Here is a 21,269-nt window from a genome sequence, read left to right as displayed (position 1 = left end):
TAGTACAAGTTTTACCAAGAGTATATAATATGGGGAGAGTGTCTAACTCTCAGTATGGCCTGTACAAACACCCTGGGTAAAGTTCACCAAAGTTCACCTTTCATCAAATCATCATCACCTTCACTGGAAATAGAGAACTGTTGATTGGTGTTGACGAGGGCAAAGCCTTTGTTCTCACAAAAGGCTGAGCTGTCAGGGTGTTTGGTGAATGCGTTCAAGTTAGATACTCTCCCCATATAAATATTATGTACTCTTGGTTTTACAACTAGCCAAATCACCATTTACAACTAACCAAAAGTCATTTACAACTAGAATTTTGGCCACAACTAGCCCCCCCCCCTTTTAGCCCCAGAGTCTGGTTGAATGCAGTGGAAATACCTGGAGGTTAGTAATTGTTCACATTGTAAATCAACAAAGGAAACCTAAACTATATCATCTCCAACTTACATACACAGGAAGACGCAGTATGCATAACATAATAAGACATCTATAATTATCACACAGGTGCCTAAAATTAAAGTTTTACCAGCCTAGATATGCTATTGCATAATGCTTGATGGTTTGCTCACCTTTAATTAATGCCTGCAGATTAATTGAAATCTGGCCCATTGTGATTCACTTATATACAGTAAATAATGAACTATATAGTGCCAAATCTTCAGTCACAGTGTGTTGGTGGTATTAAAACATAAAATTATGCTATAGCATTAAAGGCTGGAATATTTGTGTACCTGTGAGTGCATGTTTTTGCACAGGTGTGTTATAGTTATAATGCGTTATGCATACTGCACATTTCTGTGTTTATCTATCTCATTATGGATCTACAAGGGTCAAGGGAGGCTCCTATTGAGCAGAGAATGAGACTAAAATTATGTTCCGTTGAATGCAGAAAAATCCCGAGTTTGATCAGGTAATAACTTGATCTACAGAAAATTTGCAGTCTGTGCAAGTGCCTGAGGTACCACACAGCCTTACAGGAAGACACAGGCTTATAATACATTATAATATCTCACTGTGTTAAATTACACATTTCATTATAACACATTGCATAATGGTTATAGGTTTGGTGTAGCATTGATAAAAAGTGAGACAAAAATTAATGATAAAAAGAAAAGCATTAAAGTAATAGCTATAATTATCCATGAATAGTGTGATTGCTAAAAGGAGTACATGCAGGGATATTTAAAATCCAGCCTGTTCAGATCAATGTTTTCCTCAAAGCTCTGCCATTGGAATGTAAAACTGAGCCATAACAAGTTTCTAGTCTTAGCTACACAAATTCACTCATAGTTGCATACTGAATATATGCAGTACTCTTAATTACTACCCAATGTACTATCAGGAACGAGTTTCTGAGGTTTCCGGAAACTGATCACGCTCAGATCGAGATATGTACTCTAATAGAGCAGTCAGTCACTCTAATAAAGCAGTCTCAGTATTCAGAGCAGCAGTGTAGCAAGCTATGTAAGGAGATTTTTATGTACTTTATCAGTGATATTACCGGTACATACAGGCTTTCAGTCTTTATAGTCACAGGACTTTTGGTGACTGATTTCTGGGTCAAGAACATAGCTAGATTTTAATGAAGACCAAAAAACAAACAAACAAAAAAGGTAACTGCCTGCTGAGCCCTCTACTGTACTAACTATATATGTAGCTATGTGCCACAGCAAATTAAAATTCATTAGCCCTGTCATTATGTAAGGATTTGAACTGTTAGTCCAAAATACTATACCTATACCACCATACGACAGGAAATTTTGACAAAAGGGGAATTTGATGAATCCACACTTCATAATAGTATTGATGAATGTATTATATTGATGAAAATCAAGAAATCAAAATATGTAACTATGGATCCAGAAGTCACCAGACACTCCTCTGCTAGCCTTGTGGTTTAATACACCAAATACGACCATAAGCATTCCAAAACTCAATCACACAATACAATGCACCCGATGGTTGGTTTCACAATATCATAATTGAAGATGATGTAATAATAATAATGCAGAACATAACACAGAAATGTGTATGGTACAACACAGAGTAATAGATACTAATACACATTTGTCTTTAAAGGTTATTATAATCATAAAAAAAACACAACACGATTGGGTCATAAACTCATAAAATTATAATGCAATAATTTGTAGACGATGATTGAGATATTCTGTAACACAGATACTGGCACTGTTTACTGTTATACCAGTGATGCTATCGAACTGTCCTTTTTGACTTCCTGTTGTTCCAAACTTAGTAATCAACTGGTGGGTGGGGCTGAACACTGTGAGGTAGTTAACATCATTAGTTATTATGCAATCATCAGGAGTAAGACAAATGGCAAATGGACTGTTACAATCTATCTTCCTAATAAAGTGACCATCTTCACTAAACTTGCTTATTCCACCTCCACTCACGTTGTCAGTCACATACACTTGGTCATTGCTGTCCAGGGCAATATAACAAGGGCTCTGAAACTGTCCAGGATTAGGCCCTTTGGAACCAAATTTAAATAAATAATTGTTGCTGTGATCAAATACTTGAACTCTGCAATTAGTACGGCCCACCACATAGAGTAGACCTTTACTATTAAAGGCTAGTCCTTGAGGATGATCAAATTGGCCACTACTACTGCCATAAGAGCCAAATTGTGATAGGTATTCTCCTTGTAGAGTAAACTTCTTCACCACATGATCTTTGTATTCACTGACTGCTATTACACTATGACCTACGGCTACACCAATAGGATCGTTCAGTTTACTATCTCCACTCCCTTGACCAAATGTTTTGATTACCTTCAATTCTTTGTCCAGCACCACTACATCATGGTTTTCTCGATCTACCAATACAATATCATCATTTGCTGTCATGGTTCCATTGAAAGGAGCATGAAACTTCTTCCCTCCATATTGTGTGATCAGTTGACAACTTTGTAAATCAATTTTAGTGTAATCTCTCAATGTTGTCCTCACTCTAAAACAGTACACAATTGTGCTAGTTACTCCAACTGTTACATGTTGCTTTTTGACAATACTGTAACTTTATTTTCATACAAACAATTCTATGGCAAAAGTTTTCATATTAAGATATTTTGTATAAATTAATTATGTGACTGCTTTATTATAGTATTTCTATATTTTGTGACACTGGTTGCTACATGCAGTGGTAAGAGAGACTACCAGTCATGTTCTGTAGGTTATGGCTAATTAAAAAACCTTTTGGTCTGAAAGTCATTTGTAACTGTGATGAGTCAGGACTGCCCTTGGCTTTCAAGATGGCATAAGTTGTTGCTGCTAAGGATGCTGAAAATGTACAACAATGTCAGGCTCAAACATTTTGCTTGTTCTGGATTTGGACAAACTATACCGTAATTAGCTTTATTTTTGTGCAAAATTTTTTGTGATAAAAATTTTTTGTGCAAAAATGATTGCATAAATGACTGCTCTATTAGAGTAGTTCAATCTTATGTAAAAATTTTTGTACAAGTGTTGCATACAAATAGGATTTGTCAATGAAAAGAAAGAAAATTATGGTACTGCCAATAATGGAAAGCATTAAAGCAGCTAGGGATGAAATTTCAGCTGCTTTGTATTGCATGTTTTTGTTTTCAGATTAGATTTTACATCAAAATGTTGTACTAATGCTCTTGTACAAATTCAGCATCTTCCACAAAATCATCTCTAACAGTGCTTCTTATACACCCCACTGTGGCACAAAGGTGCTATGGTTGTATCAACCTCTAAATTCATTGCTATATGCGCTGTATGAAAAGGCTTGTTACAAAAGGGAGGAGCAAAACAAGAAGGACTTTAAAAGTTGCCATGGAAGAAAAGCAAAATTAATAGGCAAGGAAAGACAAGTTGAGCAAGCTGAGAAGCAGTAAAAGGCTGTGCAGAAAATGCCTGCTGAACAGAAAAGTTCACACCAATCTTACGCATAACAGCGATACTCAGAATGGGCTGCTTTGTGCTGTTTCAATAGGAAGACCATTGAATCGAAGGAACAACTAGGAATAGTCCACCAAAGTAATTTCATGCCACTAGTGAATGTAGAAAGGCTGACCTGCCCTGCCTGTGCTACCATTCTTTCATAGTGTTGCTATTCAACTTCATTTTCATTGCTTTGTTTTGTTGTGTCGGTAATGTGACGCACTCAAGCATGTACCTCTGTATACTGTCCCAATAAGGAATTTGAAAACGCTATAGTACACAGTAGACATATTTGAATTTCACTGTCTGTGGAGTTACATGATCCCTCGTCTATAGGCTGATACCACCAGCATTGACACAAGTACACAAAAGATTTGGAATTTTCAACTAGAGTAAGGACAATGGCACATTGATAAAAAGTACTGAAACAAATCACAGTAAAACAATAAGAAATGTTATATTCTTACTGTACATTTCCATTATGATACCTTGAGCACAGTAGTGATATAACACTGCTTATTGTTTTACTGTGATTAATGTCATGTACTACTACTCCAGCTTGCTTCAGTACTTTTTATCGATGTGCCATGGTCCCTAGAAAATTGTGTACTTGTTTGTTAACTCTAGTTGTAAAGTAAAAATTTTAATTATTATAACTGGTAAACCATGCATACCACATCAAAAGAAAGAATGGTGTTGCACATCCCAGCTATCAATTATTGTCTGAAAAGTGGAGTATCCATTTTACATTTTGTTGTCAACTATGTTGAGTCCGTTACACAACAGTATGAATCAAGAACTGTTCTTCAAAAAGTACGTCTGCAATCAAAGCAGCCACTATGAAAAATACGGACAATTTCCATTACGAAGAGAAACCATCACGTGCTACTGACAATTTGACAACGTTTGCTGCCAGCAAAGATGAATGGGACACTAAGGAGGACACTGGTAAATCCATGAAGAATGCACTGTAAGTACTGCTTCGGCCGGCTGTGGGCGCGCACCTGGTTTTTTTAAAAATGAAGAAACTAAGCCAATTTTTGAAGTCGCATATCTTGGGAACGCTTGAAGCGATTTCGCTCCAATTTGGAATGTGGAGTACTGAAGTTGGAGGGAGTGTCCGCAGCAAAACGTGTCTTGTTTCATCAAGGCAGCACAGAGCTATGGAGGTGCGAAAATTGCATTTTCGTTCTTCCTGTCAATATACTCACGGGTGTTGTGCGCCGGCTTCTTGGGCTGCACGATACACTACCGTGTGTCTTGATTTTCTGACTTTTAACCAACTGTAACCTGACTACTCAGTAAGCTATTGACCTACAATTTTTACACAATGCTTTTTGTCAAATTTGGTCACATTTATTTATCAGTACATAATTATGTACTACGCTATACACAGAGCTAGAGATATCGATGTCAACTCACTTAAATGGACTACCGGGAATACGTTCCCCTCCCACCTGTATAGACACAGTGTGACTCCCACCAAATTTACAAATGTAAGAAGCCTCATAACTACCACCACCAATTTCTCTGATAGTAGCTGCCTCAGTGATCTGATTTTTGTTGTAATATTGTACCATCACATCTATCTCTTTGGAATTGCAAATGTCATTACTCAACGGATCCTTTAGTTGTATTGTAAAGGAATTTTTCTTGCACGTAAAAGGTAGAATACCTTTTAATCCTGATGTGTATAGCATTTCTGAGCCTCACAAAATGACCCTAGCTTAGAAATTATATGCACCACATTATCTATACCTTTGAGGTTGATGGGCACTTGTTCCTTCATGATAGGGTTTAGTTTTGTTTTGCTCTTCGTTTCTTTCAGTTTATTTCTTCGCTCCAACATTGATCTCTTCATGGCCAGCACATCCTTGTTAACACCTCGTTGTAGTTTATCATCGATGAAACTCCAGCAGCTCTTCAACTGGCTTAATAAGAAACACAGTTCATCTTCCTGTACTGCTAAGCCTTTATCGTTTCCCTCTGCATCCTGTGTGATTAGTTGTTGTAACTGTCTCTTTCGTTCATTTAGGGCAGCATGGAGGGTATAAAAGGCATCATCCAACCTGTGAAAGTTTTCTTCTTAATAATTTCCTATTCTTCACATCTTGTCTTTTGCTCTTTACTCCATTGATGGCTCCTTCTACATCATCTATTAGTTGCTGGATACTAGGAAGAGCTTCCTTCAGTATCTTCTTCTCACCATCAACAACATCAGAGATCACATCATAGCCATGGCCCTTGTGTTTCTTGATGATGCAGTCTCGACAGATCAACACATCTTCGCACCTGCAGTACAACTCCAGTGGTTTGGTAGGGTGGACGAGACACATCTCAACCTTCTCAACCTTCTCTGGTAAGATGGATGGAATATCAGTAGCACTGCCTTTCTTTAACTCATCCATTGAGCAGACTTTGTGCCCACTGGTGCTTCTTAGTCGTCGGTGCGCCGTCTCGCAAAATTCACATAAGAACGTAGCACACTCGTTGCAATACGACACTGCTGGTTCTCCTTCATCGCAACTTTGACAAATGGGCGTGACCTTCTTACTGCTTACTTGCTGTTGTAGACGCACGATCTCCACTAGACGAACGGCTGAAAAATTCGATGGTAATTCTTCTACAGCACGTGGAGTAGATAGCGCAACCTTTCCTCTGCACAGTGGACACTCAAGCTCACGTTTCGAACTATCCAAGTAGGGCAATCGACCCAACCATTCTTTAAGGCAGCCGGCACAAAACGAATGAAGACAGGGGAGTATCTTGGGGTCATTTAGAAGATCTTGGCAAATTGCACAAGTGAGCTCTTCTTTCACCTTCTCCCAGTTAGTCGCCATGTTTTCTTCTTTGCACTCTATTGTTTTGCATATAGCTAGCTATTTGCATGCAGTTGAATGCAAGCGCTAAACTAGAATAACTCTAAATAAGGAGAGCCTCACTAATTAGATTAGCTAGGGGGGATTTTAGAATTTACGAGAATTCGCGGACTAACCCGGTATAAACTAACAAGCCACAACAGGATTTTTGAACAATTATTGGCAAAGGCCTAGCTATATACAGGTATTACAACGCTCAGTTATAAGTAATAAAACCCAATAGAGTGTTTAAGCTACAGGAACTACTGAATAAAACCCATACTGTAGGCATTCCAGTATCCGAGATTTTTAAATAAAAAAATTATCCGTATATTCCCCAATAGAACCCTGGCACAAAACAACAACTCGTGTTTAACTAGGGATTGCTCCGTAGTTCGAGCTCCAATGAGGATGAAAATCGCTGTGGGGTTTGTCCACACGCTGATCACCATGAAAATCTTAGTTTTATCGTGCAAAATCTTAGTTTTATCGTGCACGTTACATATAAGTAAGTTTGGTGTTGTTTTGTAATCTTTTCAAGCCATGTAATGTATGTACTGAGAATACTTTATAAAATTTTTAAAAACGTACTGTTGGGTGGAAGGTAGTCACTGGTGCTTACTTTAAAGTACGTAGTTACTTCACTCAGGTTAGCGATTTTCAGCTCCAGAGCAATTTTCTGGTGGCTGTGCCATCAGCTCGAAAGTATAAACCACTTCAAAATCGGCATAAAAATGTCATAATTGAAACCACAACTCCACCTTAGGTATTGTTGCATCATTGTGGCACCTCCACTTTAGTTGTTTACCTTTATAAGTTGTTAACTTGATGATTTTACTTACTTGACATAGCCACTTGCCTATGGGTATACACCATTGTATTGAGAAGTGTGCAGTAGGTGAAACATATTTGCTCACCACAAGATACAAAGATCGCTGGGATCCGATATGATCTGAAGTTACTCTCATTACATGTACAAACTTGCAGCTAGAAGCAACTGCAGTTTCAAGATAGTCTAGATTGCTAGATGGCTTCCTGATTCAATTGTGCCATTTTTCCCTTTAAAATGTATGTGGAGTCCTGGAGAAAAAATGTACCTTTTTTCAGTTTTTAAGCACTGTGCATGCCAAAGTAGCTAATTCCAACCCAACAAACTATGTATTTCTGAGATCAGCAATCAATACTCTATCTATTGAACATATAAAAAGCCCATTTTTCCAAAATTTAAAAATCGGGCTGGAATGCCTACAGGCTATAGGTAATAGCTAAAAACCTATTGTGGTATATATCTATAGCTAGGTAATGAAACCATACATGCATGCAGCTAGATAATTAAGTGTTCAGCTAGATACTAAGTAGCTATGTTCAGATATATTCACCTACCAGTGCTGACAGTTGACTTGTACAATAATATTACAACTGCAACGTCAGTTCCAAATAACTACTGTGCATTAGCTAATTAATCCTCTGCTTTTCTGTAGAAAAGAAACGAAACTACCCAAATGGGTAAACACCAATCCTCAAAACCAGGCTTTAGGGCTTGCCTTTGTGACTCAATTATAACAATACTGCAGCTGAATGTGAAAGAACAGCCTATAGCTAGTTGTGAAAAAAAGTGTGGCTATCGAAATCAGACTATAGTGTGAAAAAGATGCTATATCAAAGGGTGTCACCAATTAAGAAATGGCTACAGTGATATTAGTAGTTTGTATAACATTCCAAATTGATATCACTGCAGCCATTTCTTGGCCACCACACACCCTTTGATATCATGGCTTTCCACCCTATTCTGCTTGCACTCTTTTTTCACAGTTTGGATGTTTTGAGTTTACAGCAGTGTTTGAATTGTGTGGGGGTATGAGCGTGACCATAGACTTTGATTGTTATTAAAGTGCAACAAGAAAGTATACAAGTCACTAATCCGATTAGCAACAATGTCCATACACTGGTGAAGATTTAATTTGCATGCTGATTATTAAGTCTGAATGCTACATAATAAGTTATAGTCAACTTCAGTTTTAGCTACTGAAATGACCTAAAAATTAATGTCTGACTATCTCACAATCACATACACATCAAGAGCTCATCTTGCTTGTATCATTAAAAGAATAAAGTTTAAAAATGTTGTGTTTCCTCAGTATCATGCAGTTTCATACATTTATAGTAACCAGTTATAACTAGCTAGCCAGCTAAAATGTTAGCTATGGACCACCATTTAACGATGCTATCCACAAATTGAACAAGAGCATGTGGTAATCAGTAATAGTCATGGGTGCTCATGTAGTTCAGTTATGAGCTTATATATAGTAAATAGGCATCCGCCTATTACGCTCAAATTTTTACCTATTATGCTATGCTGCTCTGCTCAAAACTTTTACCTATTATGCTCACATTATGTTCAAGCTAGCTTTATGCCTCATTTCCCATGTTTTGCTAATAAAAATTTGCAGTTATGGGCACATAATAAGTGGCTGAAGCACACCTTTACTCTTCAAAATGCATGTGACAGATAAGATCGATATACTCTAATAGAACAGTCATCTACCTGATTGTTCTATTAGAGTATATCGATCTTTTTCTGTGATATCTATTTTGACCATCATGGATTTGTAGTATGGCTCAAATATACTTCCTATTATGCTAGCATTATGCTCAGTGCTTTCAGGTACTTATTATGCTCATACTTATGCCAGCATAATCGGCGGGTCCCTATTAAATAGTAAATTGTCATGTAGAGAGGACCATGTACATTTCATTTGTAAAAATTTCTAGTAGACTAAGTGGTACCTACCCATGGATAGTCGTGCAGATGCAAGTTATCATACTAAGCAATTGCAACTCTAGAGGATTATTAATAGTGTACATGTAGCTAGTGATTGTTCTATTAGTATATGAAATAGGATGGATGGCTGTGGTATTTAGGATTAATAGTGCGAGCATTGTAAACAAGAAGGAGTAAGTAAAATAGTGCGAGGCAAAGCCGAGCACTATTTCCTTCCTGTTTACAATGCGAGAACTATTAATCCCGAATACCTGGCCTCAAAATAATTTTTACTTTAGCAATGGTTACATAGCCACCATTGCTAGACAACCACATTGTTGCTATGCCTTGGGGTATCTATCACTATGGTAACACTAGTTGTCAAGTTGGACATTTACTTGTAATAGAAACACACCACAGTACTTCACCCAATCAAATTAGTATAATATATTACAGATTTTTGTCAAGGGATCTTGACAAACAACTGTAATACTAATTCTATTGGCTAATAGCTTGATGTATTTCTGAATCAATATAATATGTCAAGCTGCTATTGATAGTATTGTAACACATTCACTTGTCGGATTATAGTATTTTAATGACTGCACCATTAGAGTATCTTGATCTTGCATAACCATAATTATGGAGTTGTTTGGGGTAAATTGAAGAGGGGGAACAGCCCCACAGATACGCCATTGTAATAATATAGATTGATGTACTCATGCTGATTTTGTTTTTGCTAACAAATTATCAACAGCACACAGGCCTGCGGCTGGGCTTTGCTTGCTACAGAGTTGGTTAAAAATTATGATCAGTGCCAATATTGGCAATGCCCAAACCTTTAAGTGACTGAATATTATTGAAATCGGTGCAGTGCTATTGCTTTGATGGAAGTAAACACAAACAAATTGGTTGTTTACAAACTTGAGAGAAATTACTGTGGCAGATCTAAAATTTCTAAAAAGTTTATTTATTAAAATTTATAGAAAGTATAATAATTATTGCTAAGATTAGAAGGTCTGCATGGGTATATGCTCCCATGAATATTATAATTAAAAGCTCTGAGACTGGATTTTAGGAAACTTTTAGCTTATAAAAATCCTGTATATATGTTATGAAGCTAGGGTAGCTTTGATTACTTAATTGGAGTACATTAAATACTCTATTGTATTAGATTTTTAATGAAATGTGAAGTGAAAAGTAAAGTGTTGCTGAGCCGGGTTTAATAGTTATAACACAGTAGTGTAGTTGTAGTACCTACTGGATACTGCTGAAATGTAGCGAAATAACAAGGCTGTCTGATGATCAATACCAACAACACAGCTACTAAGCTAGCTGCTAGCGTGTTGCATGAGCTATAGCCTATATCTAAGAAAGGGTTTCAACCACATTTTTAGAGACCCAACTACACTGATATTTTATCCCATACTAGAAACTCCTGACTTTTCTTCACCATTTCAGATTATAATACATATTAATTAAGCCATTCTATTCCACACTGACCATGATGCATTGACTTGGCTACAGAATTCTAGATCACTATAGAAACAGTTTACCAGTACTAATAATTATCTTAGGGATATCACTAGGACAAAAGTAATACAGATGCTTTGTCTACATATAATGCTGTAACAGGAGATGGTTTGGTTGGTTGGACACAAATGGTGGTTACACAAGACAACTATATAGTGTTTGATAGAGGAGTATTAAATAATTATGACAAGATTATGACAAGATTGTGACAAACCCTGTTGTGTTAAGTGCCACTGCACCATCAGGGTTGTATAATACTATTATTTAAAATCTTCCTAGCAAGGAAGAGAAGTTTGATACAAAGAATAATAATTATTATACTCTCGTGGATTATTCCTGTGATCATGCATAGCAAGGAGTGAATGGGAACAGATTTTAGTAACAGTGCATGATAGTTCAAAATGAATGACCTCCCCACCTTTGAGATAAAAGCTGCACTATAGCCTATACAGCATAAAAATGTTGGAAAGGGATTATAGTGTAGACATAAGTCACATGACCTTGCATGGGTAAAGCAACTGCTCCTTAATTTTGTTATTTTCTAGAATCGCCTCTGAATTAACAAGTGTTACCTATTACTGGAGATTAAGTTAGTGAGAATGTACTGTAATTCAACTGGTTAAAAAACAATGTTCTATATGTATTCTTAGCTAAGAGTACACAATCATGTATGCTGATATATAAGTACTGTATGTATAAAATGAAACTTTAATTGGATGATATTTGTTTAACGCATGTAAATCCCATAAAAATGTTTTAATCAATGGTCTTGTGCCACCAACGGTTCTTGATACTCACGATAGTTGAAAGTAACTTCAGGAATATTAGCAAGCTCAAATCTTTGATCAGTAGGTGACTTGGTAAGTATCCATCCTTTAACTGTGTTCACACCTCGTTGTATCTTGTCCCTGATCACTCCACCACACATGTAAGTGATGATGTGGTACACCACAATAAGAGTGAAGTGAACTGCAACCATAGCAATAACAGTGTTAATAGCAATTAAACTGGAATTGTGCTGAACCAAAATATACAAGATCTGGAGGTTAAAAACAAGTAAAAGTTCTTGATAGTTATGAAACCAACTTTTGAAAGGATGCATTATTCCAGTAATCACACAAATTGCAGCTACAACAATGCTGCCAACCATCAGATTATTATTAGCTTCTAATGCAGAAATCCCAAGGAACACTGCTCGTATCACAAGCTGTAAACCAGTCCAGTAATAAAATCTATCTTTGTATGGTCCTTGATAAGCATCCAATAGTGGCTTAAATTTGTTGATGTAATGGAATCTCTGGAGTGGCCTGCTAAACAACAAGATAATGGTAAAGGGTACTTGTATCAGGAATATGATGAGACATGTTATGAATAAGATGATAAATCTTACTCCAAGTAGTGGCACATTAGCATCTACTGACCACACTAATGTAGACCGTTCACTGGGTAGTTGAGTGATGGTGGAATAAGAGAACAAGACAATGGATACTGTGTGGAGTATTTTAGTATAGGACAATAGGAATAGTGTAGCAAGAACTGGTAGTGCTCTACGTGCAGTGAGCCTCTGTATTGTAGTGGAGTAACGACTTGTTATGATAAGTGATGTAGCAATGAAGATGAGGTAGAAGGGAAATGATAATTGTAACCACATCTTAGCATAGTCATCCATACCATTGTAGAAACATGATGGAATACCCAAATCAAGATTTACTAATGAAGTAAAAATGTAAGCTGGTGCAGATTTATGAAAGAATATAGATGAATTGATACCAGCAATATTAGCATACAAAATAAATGCATTAATAATTCCATCAGTCACTGTGAGGTTTAGGAAAAAGAGAATTAATACTAATACAAGACCCACAATTGCAATAGGAATGATGAGCAACACGTAGACACTAGAACAATGCTGACATTGGGAGGAAGCAAAAATGGTACTGAGACCTTGTTGACATTTTCCACACAAGACACCGGATCTGTTGAACTGACATTGTGAGTTTGGAGTAGAAAAATTAAGGTGTGATGGATTGGCTAAGCAATATTGGAATGGACACTGTACTGAAACATGATATGTGTAAGAGTTATTGTAAGATGTAGCTGATATCCAGCTGTTTGTAGGACGTAGTATAGTTTGATCATTAATGTTGCAACTTTTCACTTTAAATTTTGCAAATTTTGGATAACAAGCACATTTTCTATTTGATGCAATGAATCCAGCTGGGCATGGAAGTTGTCTAATGTAAAATATGTTTAAATGCTCATCTGAGTATGTATCAATTTTTAGAAATAGTGCACACCAAGTATCAGCCGGAAATGTTACTGTATAATTCACTCTTGTGCAGTTAGCTACCACAAATGGTAAGCTTTCAATGTCAGTAACAATACACGGTGATATGTGTAGTTGATTGATGTACCTAGAGTGTGAAGTCAGTGTTATTTCAGATGTTTCTAACAGCTTGGTATTTATACTAATGTACATATCCAGTGCTTGTCCTGGGTAGAAGTAACCTAATTCATTAATGCTACAATCAGGATATTTTACAGTGTTGCAAAAACAAAGCGTTCTTTGATCAATGCTTTGTGGTGCCATGTTGTAAGTCCCAGAGTTATTGGTATATTTGACAAATTGCTTGTTTACTTCAACTGGAGTACTATTTGCAAACAATGAATCTAGAACCCAACGACAGCCAACAAGTGGAATATTTCTATAACATTGATCACTGTAATAAAAATTCTTATTAAAAGTAATAGAATAATTTCTGTCTAGTTGTCCACCATCACTATAATATTGAAAAATGCACATTGGATAAGGTAAACTTATTATCCCAAAAATTGAACACACGTAATTCTCAGAGAAGGTTAAGTTAGAGTGTTGTGTGATGATAATGAATTCATTACTGGTGTCTGTAAAGTGTATAATGTGTCTTGCAATATTGTGTGAGAAGTATATATTTCCTCTGTGTAAGACCACAACTAATTGTAGTCTCTCAAACATTTGTGAGTTTGAAACAATGCTTCCTTTAGAGGCATTGTTGCTATGAAAGATTATTTGACCCTTAAGTATCAACTCAATATTTGATATATCAATAACATTTCCTCTTACGGTGTTATAAGATATGCTAACATTTTTTAGCATTAACATTCCAAGCTCAAGGCCTTCCCGTCTCACAGTCAATGGATTTGTGCGACCATTATATCCAAACACACAATCAGAAAGCAATACTTCAATGTTTTCTGTCACTATTAGATAGATACTTGCTTTATTATTAGAGAATTTGCAATTAAAAAACCTGGCTATTGCATGATAACTACCCTTTTCATAATTTTGCATTGAAATTAGTGCAAGGGTGTTAGTATTAGCTATGAACCAGCAATTAATCATAACCAACTTGACCATTGCAAGTTCTGAATCTGTTCTAAATAAAATCAGTGTTTGCTGAAAACCTGCTGAATTATTAAAGAATTTACAATCAATAAAGCGGATTATTGCACTATTTAAGCTTCTGAAGTTAAGGATCATGCCTGAGGCTGGAATATACAAAGGGAGTCCAATAATTTTTAGCTGATTGTCAGAGTTAATAAACTGGCAGTTAACAATGTATACTGCTATTATACCAGTGATTTCAGTAGCGTGTATAAAAATTTGAGAATTATTGCATGAGCTTGGCTGCTGAATAATAGTGTTTGATATCCGCAATACCACCCTGTAAGCACTCTGTTGTGCAGAAACGTTCACTGAAGCAACTTGCATACATGCAAGCCTTTCATAGTGTGTTTTATAGTGATCTACTGAAATTACCCGGTCATCTTTGTTGGTAAAACTTTCACCATCATCATCATCATATTTCAAATATATTCCTTGACATGTGATATAACTGAAATATGACTGTCCTAATGTGTTGATGATTGTCAGGGGATAGAATGGATTACCAGGATCATGTGTTTGGATATGCAGTCGATAGAGAACTACATTTCTGCATGCTTTAATAAGCAGTGGCCTCACACAGTGTTGAATTACTAAGTTGTTTACTGTGAAACTAGTAACATTAACAACTGTGAAATTAATGGCATCATTGTATTCACACTGGATGACTGCATCTGGTGTTGTACCATTGGTATTATTTCCAATCAGTGTAATGTTATAAACATTTTGTATGATGAGATCAGTGTGAAGGTGATGTAGTCCTGGTAGGAAGAGTAGTTGAGTGTTAGAGGTGAAATATTTGGTGGTATTGAGCAGGTATTGTTGTAGGTTATGACAATGATGACATGTAGTGTTGGGATAGTAGTAATCATCAGGTGCCACAGTGTAGATACTACCAGTTGTAGCACTTTGGAGTAATAACAACACTAGCATGGCAATGTAGGAAAACATCCTAAATAATAACATTAATAAATTTGACAACATGTATGCATGTGTGTTTGTACTTTACATGTGAATAATTATGCATTATGTGCTTAATATACACTGTATCAAACCTATCCACAAATCTCATGTGTGTTGTAGTGACACACACACACACACACTCTCTCAGGTATACTATCAATTACTAACCTTGTAGCTATGTGAGTATCAAGCATTTCATATTATGTGACTGATTGTATACTTCAGCAACATAGTTATACACCTGTATACATCATGAACTTTAACAAACACACATTTTTTAGTGGTTATGAAATGTCTTTACCAGAGTACACATGCATACTGTAGTTACATACAGTACAATATGTTGTTCATTACAATAATTATACAGCCAATAATAATTATTATTCAGTTTAGACTGTGCCTACTTAAAATACATATCTATAACATAAACTTGTTTTGACTGCATTTTTACTTTCATATGTTCATATACATACTCATGAATAATATTATTATCAGTAAACAACAACACACTAATGAAGTGATGTATAGCTAGCATTCAAAAGAAATGAAAGTGCATGTGTGTGTGTGATAACAGCACTATAATGTCTAGCAATAGTCTTGGGGCTGCTTAAGTTATGGGTCCATTTAGAGTGCTAGATCTCATCACTAGAATAAATTATATGCAAGCAAACTCAAACTATATAGTATGTACTACTCTTTTATACCTACCCACTATACCTACCCACTATACCTACCCACTATACCTACCCACTATACCTACCCACTATACCTACCCACTATACCTACCCACTATACCTACCCACTATACCTACCCACTATACCTACCCACTATACCTACCCACTATACCTACCTACTATACCTACCCACTATACCTACCCACTATACCTACCCACTATACCTACCCACTATACCTACCTACTTTTGAGGTATTGTCACAATTACGTGTAACAGCTTAATAACATGTCTTGACTTTCTAATAACTCCATGCACCACTATGATTGATGTGGTATGTTTGTTATTCATGGCAATGCAATGAGTGCATAGTACTGTTCTTTATTATTGATTTGCTAGGCAGGCAGCACAGCTGGTTTGCCTAGGATGTACAATCACACAAAATTATGGTGCATAACTAGTTACAATTATGCAATACTATATTACATAGATTACAGATATACTGTTATTATTCAGGTTGAAATAATTATATTGGTTGCTGTATATCATCTGTTGCTACAATTAGTAAGGTTGAAGATGCCAAGATAAACACTCCAGTAATTTTAAATGAACCATGCATGTCCAACATACAATGATGAAGTTCCAACCATATTTTTTTACAGCTAGTTTGGCTGCTGCTTTTGCATGCATAAAGTTTACACAAGCCACCTCAGAGCTAGCCATTTTCATATACCACTGCAACATGTATTATTTTAGTGATCCCATAAGTTTCACTGATATCGATGTTCCCTTGTGTATGCCTTCCACTCCACAACGGTGAGAACACATACATACAGGTTTTGCATTAAGAAATAGCTAATTGTTAGGAGTCTTTCACATACATAGCTTCACTAATCTTTAAGTTATTTGGATTTGAAAGTGCATGCTAACGTGTGTACTAATATGCACATAGAGCAGTTTACATTAATTTTATTAAATTGTGTTGCAAGTCATGTTACTATTCCTATATAATTCACTGCAAATACATACCATAATTACCAAATGTGAGTCTGTCAATATTATTTCCAATTCCATTGATCCATACTAATCTGAGCTTCAACTTGTGTAGTGCTTGTTTATACTGTACACTTCCTTCAAGCGATCACATTTATGGATACCAGTGTGATGACATGTACACAGATGCTATTTCCAACTACTTCATTGAATATTGCAATTCTTATATTATTTGTAATGATGGAAAACCTTCTTCAACACTTATGTCAGACTTCTCATTTAATAGCATATAATAATGTGTGTAAACATATCACAAAACTGCAATGATATGTGGTGGTATTGCAATATTATATGAGGAATATACTGAAAATCTGTTTAGTTGCAATTATATTGTGTGTTTTATATAATGTACAAAGATATCAATTAAGATTTCCTTTTACAAGTTTTGTTCAGTTGTAAAACTGAAATTTATGTCAACTATAGTAGTTTGTTCATAGCTTGACAATATAAGTCTAATCTTATGAACTGTATTATTCGGTTGTCTTAATTGCTTGGAGTAAACAAGTTACGTTACTAATATATCTCTGTATGTGTAAGAGCATACGCAAGAGAAATTTGTATATGATTTGAAATACTTGTGGCAGGTACATTAAGTCTCTGTAAAGTATTTACATACACACATACACCATAATAGTAAATGTCATTTTTTGGTGGATATTAGCTGCATGCATTTTATATACATAGCTACAGTATATAAACTATAGTATGTATACATAAAGAACCTTGTGTGGGAAGACCAAAGCAAAAAAGACCATTCCATAAAACCGCAACATTTCTATATTGGACAGTTATAGAACTTTTTCAATAGGCCACAGTTCTATATAGGGCTGAATGATTGTGACATTCTGCTACTTTCACGATTGTAGGATGCAACGTAATATGATGACTATCACAACGTTATAACTCATGTGCATCAGTGTCATGTATGCACAACTCTGTATGAATTATTTACTACACAGTGAAACTGTTCAACACAATTAAAGTCATAGGTGGTTACAGTTTAATACAGGCAGTATAATAAATAACAGTATCCTTAGAATTCAACGGTTTCTAATGGGTAAGCTTTAAACTACGAAGTAAGATTTATTCACACAATGAGCTGTATCAGGCTTGTTTCTGGATCATGTTCTTCCACAACAGTATGTGCCACCATTTAGAATTTACTGATACATTTGCATGTAATGACAAAACATCACGTTATTTATAATACATATCAACATCATGATGTTCAGAGACAATCACAATTAATGCCACAATCAATTATTACAATCTCCCAGCCCTAGTTCTATATCAGGCAGAAAACTGCCAGGCCTATTTAAGCCTAGCAGTTCTAATTGTTCATCGTTTATTTTCTAATTGTTTTGTGTGTCTTGTGTGTACCTCAAGTTGATGGTCCTCTATACCAGTTAAAGGCACTGCCTAGGTTTGTGCTACATGTCAAATATAGCACTCAAAGAGTGATCCTGAGATGAAATGTAGCACTCGGATTTGCCTCGTGCTATATTTGTCTCACCCACTCTTTACGTGTTATATACTCATGGTAGTGTTTACTGTATTCACATTTTTCCCTATGAACACATTATTGTATTTCCAGAATGTTACTGATTGTTTACACGGTGCTACTGCTGCCGTTATTTCAAAGTGCCACAACTGGTAGGGTCTACATTGTGACACCTGATGATCACTACTATCCTAACACTACATGTCATCATTGTCATAACCTACAACACTACCTGCTCAATACCACCAAATACTTCACCTCTAACACTCAGCTACTTTTCCTACCAGGACTACATCACCTTCACACTGATCTCATCATACAAAATATTCACAACATTTCACTCATTGGAAATAGTATGGCTAATGTTACAATGCCAGAAGCAGTAATCCAAAGTGAGTGTGACATTTCAAAGAAAGGTATGGTGTTTGTCAATATCACTAACCTAACAATAGCAAATATGATCATTAATCACTGCCAGGGTCAGTTTCCTAACATTTCTCAGGCAGCAGTACTTATCAAAGAATGCAATAATGTTGTAATGTTTTCAGTGCATATCCATACAAGGGTGTCATGGTTTACTTCATGTGCTGTGATGGTAGTTAACCTCGTAGGAAATATACACTTAAGCCACATCACTTGTCATGGCATATATTTGTACTGCAATGTTACAAGTGTATACAAAACAAATTCTGTTGTTTTAATTAATCATTATCATCTTAATACTGATGACCATTGCAAGTTTCACTTGGTTAACCCATTAGATGTACTTGTATTGCAAAACTCCATAGTAACACTGCAGATATCAAACATGAGTGTTAAAAGTGTATTGTGTACTCCAGCAAATAAGCAGTATATGAATGTATTTCACATCACCGGTAGTGTAGCAGTACTTATCATCAACTGTGAGTTCATTAACAACCATTTCTTTGGAGTATTGCTCTTATTTACTAGTTCAAACAGTGCAACTTTAAAGTTTATTAGTTGTAGATTTTTAAATAATGCAATCAATTTTCAACTAATATCAGTTAAAGCAGAAAATTGCTCAACAGCACAAATCATCAGTTGTGTATTCCAAAACAATAAGAACAGTGATAACATAATATCAATGACTAATGTAAACACAACTATCTCTAGCAGTATATTTCATGACAACCAAAATGTACATGAAATTCTGCACTTAACTAGCAATGCTGTTTTTGAATCTGGAACGCTCATATTGCAAAGTGTTGATTTTTATAACAACAGCATTAGAAACTCTACTTACAGTTATCTTATTCAGGTAACTAACATTGTGTTTGTGCTAACTGGCAACTTGCACTTTATTAAAAATGTCGTGAGCTCTAGTTTAATTCAACTTGGCACCTACAGTGTGATCATCTTTAACGAAGGAATAATGAAATTCTCTGAAAACATAGCAATTTATCTAATAGACTTCAGGTATCACAGCGAAACCATTTCTATAGCAGAAAACACTACATTAGTATTTTCCAAAAATCATGTATGTGCCATTTTTGGAGTCAGCATTATGGCCTTTCCACCTTGTATTTTCCAATACTTTAGTAATATCCCATTCAATCAACGACACTTGAAAGACAGGAACTATTTGATTACCTTTGACAACAACTACATCATTAAGGGGTGCTATAACATTGCTATAATACCTCTCACCAATTGCCGCTGGCTGCCAGATTCATTATTTTCAAATATGCTTCCACTTAATGTAAACAAGAATTTTGTTAAATTTGTCAACAAAACTGACAATTATGATTATGATACGATATCACAAAGTAATTTTCAAAAAACCATCTGCTTTTGCAAAGATGCACAACACCCTGACTGTAATGCTACTGACTTAGGCTATTTATATGCTGGACAAACACTGAACATATACCTTACTCATAATCCAAAAAGAGTTAGTAGTAACAGTGTACAAATCACATTTGAATCTGATGTGAATGAGTCCTACATCTCACCATGTATGATTGATGCCACAGAGAACCTAAAACGTGTCCACAGTAAATGTACTAAGGTTACTTATGTAATAGCATTCCCTACAGTGAGCTGGTGTGCAATTTTCTTGAAAATCACTTATCACTCGGATCGTGAGATAAACATATTTTATATTAGACAACATTCATGCCCACAGGGCTTTGTTAAAACAGAGGGAAAGTGTGTGTGTGATCCAAACCTTGGACACTTTGGTGTTCTAGCCTGTAACATTAATGATCAAACTATAGTACGTCCTGGTAATAGCTGGATTTCTGCTACAACTCACAACAGCTCCTTTGTTTATTATATTAGTTTACATTGTTATGATTGTCTAATCTATTCATCAAATCTTAAATTTTCAGCACCAAACTCACAATGTCGCTTTAACAGATCTAGTGTTTTGTGCGGAGAATGTCAGCAAGGTCTCAGTACTACATTTAGCTCTTCAAGGTGCCAACGCTGTTCCAATATGTACCTGCTTCTAATAGTGCCTTTTGCAATAGCAGGACTGCTGTTGGTATTAATGCTATTTACTCTAAACCTCACAGTAACTGATGGAACCATCAATGTGTTCATTTTGTATGT

At 35.8% G+C, this 21,269-nt stretch overlaps 1 protein-coding gene across 1 annotated transcript; it reads right to left on the bottom strand.

Annotated features, from left to right (window-relative positions):
• Window positions 1–2,132: 2,132 nt before the first annotated feature.
• On the bottom strand, window positions 2,133–6,769 carry LOC136253619 (E3 ubiquitin-protein ligase TRIM71-like). Its single transcript, XM_066046285.1, has 4 exons — window positions 5,999–6,769; window positions 5,688–5,922; window positions 5,352–5,613; window positions 2,133–2,973 (listed from the first exon to the last, which is right to left on the bottom strand). The coding sequence occupies exons 1-4, from the start codon at window positions 6,767–6,769 to the stop codon at window positions 2,133–2,135; spliced, it is 2,109 nt and encodes a 702-aa protein (XP_065902357.1).
• Window positions 6,770–21,269: the final 14,500 nt, after the last annotated feature.

Source organism: Dysidea avara, chromosome 4, assembly GCF_963678975.1.
Source record: "Dysidea avara chromosome 4, odDysAvar1.4, whole genome shotgun sequence".
Classification (NCBI taxonomy): domain Eukaryota; kingdom Metazoa; phylum Porifera; class Demospongiae; order Dictyoceratida; family Dysideidae; genus Dysidea; species Dysidea avara.
The sequence above is the reverse complement of the archived record's forward strand: the minus strand, read 5'-3'. Positions and strand labels throughout refer to the sequence as shown.